The sequence below is a fragment of the Oratosquilla oratoria genome, chromosome 18, assembly GCF_046742065.1.
Source record: "Oratosquilla oratoria isolate Oo_2021 chromosome 18, ASM4674206v1, whole genome shotgun sequence".
Classification (NCBI taxonomy): Eukaryota; Metazoa; Arthropoda; class Malacostraca; order Stomatopoda; family Squillidae; genus Oratosquilla; species Oratosquilla oratoria.
Window position 1 is genome coordinate 56,924,964 of NC_134794.1, and position 6,242 is coordinate 56,931,205.

General features: G+C 45.3%; 1 protein-coding gene across 2 annotated transcripts; it reads right to left on the minus strand.

Moving 5' to 3' along the window:
• Positions 1–724: 724 nt before the first annotated feature.
• On the minus strand, positions 725–6,201 carry Sgsh (N-sulfoglucosamine sulfohydrolase). Of its 2 annotated transcripts, none has more exons than XM_076202082.1 (2): positions 6,065–6,201; positions 725–2,934 (listed from the first exon to the last, which is right to left on the minus strand). In XM_076202082.1, the coding sequence occupies exon 2, from the start codon at positions 2,904–2,906 to the stop codon at positions 1,263–1,265; it is 1,644 nt and encodes a 547-aa protein (XP_076058197.1). In that variant the 5' UTR covers positions 2,907–2,934; positions 6,065–6,201; the 3' UTR covers positions 725–1,262. The 2 variants fall into 2 exon arrangements, with proteins under 2 accessions (XP_076058197.1, XP_076058198.1); XM_076202083.1 differs by lacking the exon at positions 6,065–6,201 and adding an exon at positions 5,248–5,351.
• Between the last annotated feature and the right edge of the window lie 41 nt (positions 6,202–6,242).

Genomic DNA, 6,242 nt, shown 5'->3' on the forward strand with positions numbered 1-6,242 from the left:
TATATAAAACACAAGAAATCCACAGTCGGAGAAATTAAGCTTCGAATGAAAGAAGATTCTATATTTCGGCTATCAACTGTAGCCCTCTTTAGGAAAGTACATAAGACAGAGGACAAAGGGGACTAATAAACTACAGAAACACAGAAAAGAGAGGGAACGTGGACTGATGGCATTACTCAGACGCGGGGTAAGATGGGGTGGCGGAGGAGGGTGAACTTCGTACGAGCCTACTCACCGCCGCACGAGAAATAATGTCAGGAGTCTACTGCCCTTTAGAAATATTGATGTTGGGGCATTCCTCAATTAAGGCTGATTCAACTATTTTTCTTTTGAATCAGCATTAATTCAACTATTTTTCTCCTGAATCAGCAGTAATTAAACTACTTTTCTCCTGGATCAGCATAAATTCAACTATTTTTTTTTTCTGAATTAGCCTTAATTGAGGAATGCCCCAACATTAATATTTCTAAAGGGCAGTGGACTCCTGACATTATTTCTCGTGCGGCGGTGAGGAGGCTCGTACGAAGCTTACAACCCCCCTCGCCACCCCATCTTACCCCGCGTCTGAGTAATGCCATCAGTCCACGTTCCCTCTCTTTTCTGTGTTTCTGTAGCTTTTAGTCCCTTTTGTCCTCTGTCTTATGTACTTTCCTGAAGAGGGCTACAGTTCATGGCCGAAATATAGAATCTTCTTTCGTTCGAAGCTTATTTTCTCCGACTGTGGGTTTCTTGTGTGTTAATTACAAATGTGCTAATATATATATATATATATATATATATATATATATATATATATATTTACACACACAGAATTAGTGCAACGGATGTAAATGGAAGAATTTATCTTGGAGTTGAATCATAAAAGCAGACATGTTGTCTCCTTTACCCTATGTACTAGGAAGGCCGTGGCGAGTAAAGATGCACCTGGCCGTGCTGCTGAGGTTTCAGTCACTCAACAGAAGGCAAATAACGACTTTAAATCCATAGTTTCATGTTCCTCCAAGTGGCTAAAGATAAAGAAAAAATCAAACTAGTTTGGCACATGATAATGAGCGATGTGGGCAGGTGAGCACGAACATACATATAATAGGCCCTCGGGTGCAGTGCCAATTTAATAGGTGTCGGATTTAATTTTTCCGTACTAAACGAGATAAATTTTTTGACATGAGTATGAAGGGTTAAAGTGAATAAATATATTCGAGGTGCCGGAGCGGTGCTCCGCCGAGCTCCGACAGCATTACACCCTCATAAAGACCTAGTCATCAGTGGGTTGGTATATCATACAAAGGCATACATTGGTGATTATGAGCATAGGCCCCTGAATCCTGCAGGACACTGTGCGGTGCACATATCCAAGGGTCATACGTATCATTCTGCCACGACTTCAGTCGAGCTTGAAGCGATTTGAAGACCCGGCTGTAGGTCGATTTGTGTGCCACGTTGTACAGCTCCTGTCGATCAAGTTCGAGGTCGAACAGCTCCCACTCGGGACGGTTGTAATACTGGAGAAGAGTCTTGTACCACGGCAGAGGAGCTCCGGACCGAGTTCTGTTGAGGATGTCCTGGAACGTTGGGGAAATGTAAAGATCTTGGTCGATGGGGAAAGCCATGCCGTAGTTCAGATTGTGGATAAGCTTGAAACGCCTTGTTCGGACAGACCGCATAGGGTAGTACATGGTTACTTCGTGTAAGGTGTGGCTGGCAAAGACCGCGTCTACGTCGTCGGCCCTGTTCAACTTGGAAAACTCATCCTCATTTCCCAGGCCGATTTCGGACTGGAGTGACCTCAGATTATTTGGGTGGGCCGTTTTCAGATGAGGCAGGAGTGATCTGCCAGTGAGTTTGGCCGTCTCGCCCTTTTTTAGTATATAGTAATCAGGGTACGTGAGGTTGAACCAGTCTAAGACAGTGGGTGTTATGTCGAGTAGCGAGGTGAGAGAAGAACTTTTCTGTCCTTTCGATTCGGGATGAAAGGGTGAGGACAGGATAAAGGGCTCGAAGACGCCCGGCTCGTATACGTTGGTCCTGCCCCCAGGGAAAGGAACGCCGTTATCAGAGGAATAGATCACTAAGGTGTTGTCCTCGTGACCAGCACGTCGGAGTTCTTCGAGGACGAGTGCAACTCCTTGGTCGAGGCGGGACACGGTCGTGCACCGGGCTGCGATGTCGCGACGGGCGGCTTCCGTGTCTTGCACGAAGTAAGGCACCTTCACGCGATTCGGGTCAAACTTCACTGGTTTCCAGTCATGAATGGTGCCCATGTTGGGCTCCCCGTTGCCGAACTTCTCGCAAAACTGTCCATATTCGGGATGAGTATGTCCACATCGGTGAGGATCGTGGAAAGCGACGTAAAGGAAGAAAGGTCTTGTGTCGTTGTGGCCTTCCGTAAAGAACTGCTTCACAAGATTCTTGATGCGGGTGATGTTCCGACCCACCTGCATGATGGAGTTGTTCTCCTCAGTGTAGGCGAAGTCGAAAGGGTACACAGGCTCGGGACCAACGTGTTTCTTCCCAATGATCCCTGTCCGGATCCCGTGATCGCCCAAGAGAAGAGGGAGACTTCTGACACGGTCGAAAGACTCAAAGTGATGATACCCTTGATGCAAACCGTACATACCATTCTGGTGGTTAGGAAGGCCCGTTAGTATAGTGCTGCGACTCGGCGAGCAACTGCTCACAGAGGCGAAGGCGTTTGTAAACTGCAGACCGTTTTGTGCCAGGGCGTCCAGGTTGGGGGCGGGGCATGATGTGGCTTGGGCATACGCGTCCCCGTCCAGGCCCCCGTCGTCAGAGATGATCAACAAAACATTGCTGCCTCCTGAGGTCGAACCAGCTTCAACTGTGGCTAGAAACAGGTGGCATAACACCAACACTGTGACCCAAGCCGAGATAGCTCTTGTAATCATGATCCACTCACTACTGCTGTACTCAATTCTGCAACAAGAGGAACCCGTTCACAATCGACAAGCCCAATTTATCATCACCCTAGCTTCCAGTCATAAGATTATAAACACTGTTGAGAGTGCACTGCAATTGCAAAAATATAATACATACATAAATATATCAATATTGTATCCCTCTTCCACTAATATTAGCAGACACTTTGAAAGCGTTTGCAGTAACCATTCCCTAAATCCCCGTCACGACAGTCCACTTTTCCCCCTGAATTCTTCCTGAATAGCGTTCCCTCTCAAGAAATCTTGAGTGAGGATGCCCACAATCGTTGGGGGGTTGGGGGGTTGGTTGGTCAGTCCTTCACCTCCTTCGAAATAGGGGCTGGAATGAGCAGCGTTGTTACGCAGTATATAAACAAAGATGGCTACACGTTGTATCAGGAAAATGGACGGACACTATGGTATATATGGAAAAAAGATTGTAGCGCAATGGTGCACGTGGGAAGGATAAAAATCACTCGGCTAATTTCTTATATGTGTGACACAGTGTACTGGCATAGTGTGCTAGTATAGTGTACTGTGGCATGGTGTATGGTACCATAGTGTCGCGACGTGCTCTGACCAGCAGTGAGGCTTCCAGTACAAGGGCCCTTTCACACGGTCAACAAGGCCCCTTCTCATACTTATACTAGGCGTGCAGCGTTTTCACCCTGTGTAGCGAAAGACCCTCCCCTTTGGGGTCCACGCCGGCAGTTACTCGTCAGACTTCTTACAAGCATGACGTGTTCCCCCCTGTACGCATAACCTACCAATTAATAAACACGTAAATCGTCCTACCTGCGTTTCACTATTGCCTCCCCTTGCAAATAATATGGACGGTGGAAGTTGAAGGTTATCATCATTCTTTTTTGAGTGGATTTTAGTCTCCAATCATAAAACAATTACGCGTGACTGGCCCGAATGGGTGGTACCAAACTCGCTACCCCATCTACGTGCAGGACCCTGGCTAGGATATTTTCAAACTTCGTTTACTTGATTGCAATACATAAGAAATTATCTACACTCGTGGGGGCTTTTTTCTCCATCTACTATAGCTAGTATTAAATATGTGTATGTGTGTGTGTTTACCTAATTGTATTTACCTAATTGCAGTACACACAGTAGGTCGAGGTGCACACAGTTCACTCACCCCTCTCTCTCTTGCATCGCATCAAATACTCTCGAGTAAAAACTTAAAAGGTTCGAAGTACAAGATCATCCAGATCTGAAGCCAAACTGACTGTCTGTCAGAATGCTCATATTTTCAAGATACTTAGTCCATCGATCTTTCACACTTCTTTCACATCATTTCACAATAGTGCTGGTCAGTGATACCGGACTACAATCTCGGTGTCTCCTTTACTCCCACTTTCGTGAATTGCTAACACATTCACCCTTTTCAATCAAGCGATACAATGCCCTTTTTCAACGAGCATGTGATAAGACTGAATTTTTTGGTCAGCTGTTCCCTACATTCTTTAAGTATCCAGTCTGAGATCTCGTCAAGTCCTGAAGCTTTTGTCACATCCAATGATCCCAAGATATTGACCACTTTCCTCACTTCTACATTTATATCTTCTAAACCTGTTTTCTCCCCTCAGTTGCCTCGAAAAAAGTTGTGCTCTTTTGTGAAGACCGATTGGAAACTGCCATTCATTATTTCTGCCTAAGCTGAGGCTTCTTCAAACATCTCACCACCAACTATAAACTTGCTGATTACTTCCGTGTCTAATTTACCATCTATAAACCTGTTAAACAGTGTGTGTGTGTGTGTGTGTGTGTGTGTGTGTGTGTGTGTGTGTGTGTGTGTGTGTGTGTGTGTGCGCGTGTGTATAATTCACCATCGTCTTGGATCACGTGTTGGAATCGTTATCGACAGCTATTACCCTCCCGAATGAGGGCTCAGAGCGTATGTGACCGATCTATGGATAATGCTATGACTTCACACACACACATACCCAACTCTACGCCCACGAGAAATGGGGTACCGGCTCGTAGCGCAGTGATATTGAAATTATTTCATCCCTGGGCGGGATTCGAGCTCGGACCACTGGAGTAGCGGTTGGGAACGCTACCACTGTGCGTGGAGCCGTGTGTGTGTGTTTCACTGTGGTCTTGAATAACGTGTTGTACTCATGATCGATAGCTATTTCCCTCCCGAAAGAGAGCTCAGAGCTCATATATGACCGATCTATGGATAATGCTGTGACCTTAAGCCCCTATACACTGTCAGTCATGATTGCACAGTCATCGAGATTGTGCAAACAGTGTTTGGGACACACACTGTCAGTAAGATTGAGCAATCATTACTTACCTCTTGGAGTTTGTGGAGTGAAGATGAGTAAAGCGGCTGCATGCATAGCCATTCTTGGCTACAAAGGAAAGACTGAGCTGTTGGCGCAATCATCGACACTAACTATCACTCATGATGGTGTAACTACTATGCTTGAGCTTACAAAATCAAATCGTGTTGGAAATTCCTCAATCATCTACGCAAACACTCAATCACACCCACTCACACAGGATATGCTTGCGTAATCATGAACATTGTGCAATCATAACTGACAGTGTGTAGGGGGCCTTTACAAGCACACACCCAACTCCCCGCCCACAAGAGTTGGAGTAACAACTTACAGTGCAGCGATACTGAAATTATTTCAGCCCTGGTTGGGATTCGAACCCGGACCGCCGTAGTGGCAGCCGGGAACTCTACCAACCGCGCGCACGTGCGACCACCCTGGTCTTATAATAGCAAATCATCTAAGAATTTGGAACTTAGCCGTTCCTAGTTTCCTATTCATAATTTTGTGTACAATACAGTACAGCTGAACAAGCAATAATCTGATTTAAACCACCGCTGTTTCTAGCTCATTATGTTATTTAGATGTAAAACGAATCCGTGACAACTGGGAAGATGTTTATCAAAATGACTGAAATCCAACATGGCTACCAAAGCACTTTAGGTGTTTTCCACGCTAATATATGGCTCTTTGAGTGTTCCAGTCAATTAAATATGAATAAATATGGACAGGAACACTGACCAGCTTAATTGGTTCAAATGTGAAGTAGTGTAACGAAGTGGAAATCAATGTAAATATCTTGCATAATGATTAACCTGCAGTCTCACTTACCCTTAATCCGATGTGTCGTGGTTCAGTTGTTGTACTCGGTAGTTAGCTTGAGTGCCACGTATCTATCAACCATGGTATTGGTTTGATAATCACGGCTGGGGTGGGCGTTTCCTGATGTAATCATGGATAATAGAAGAGAACCGACCGCAAAGGATATCTACTTTCTTTTTTAACTTCC

What these genes read in the sequence shown, in the direction of transcription:
- Sgsh (XM_076202082.1), bottom strand. Translation starts at nt 2,906, where the DNA reads ATGATTACAAGAGCTATCTCGGCTTGGGTCACAGTGTTGGTGTTATGC.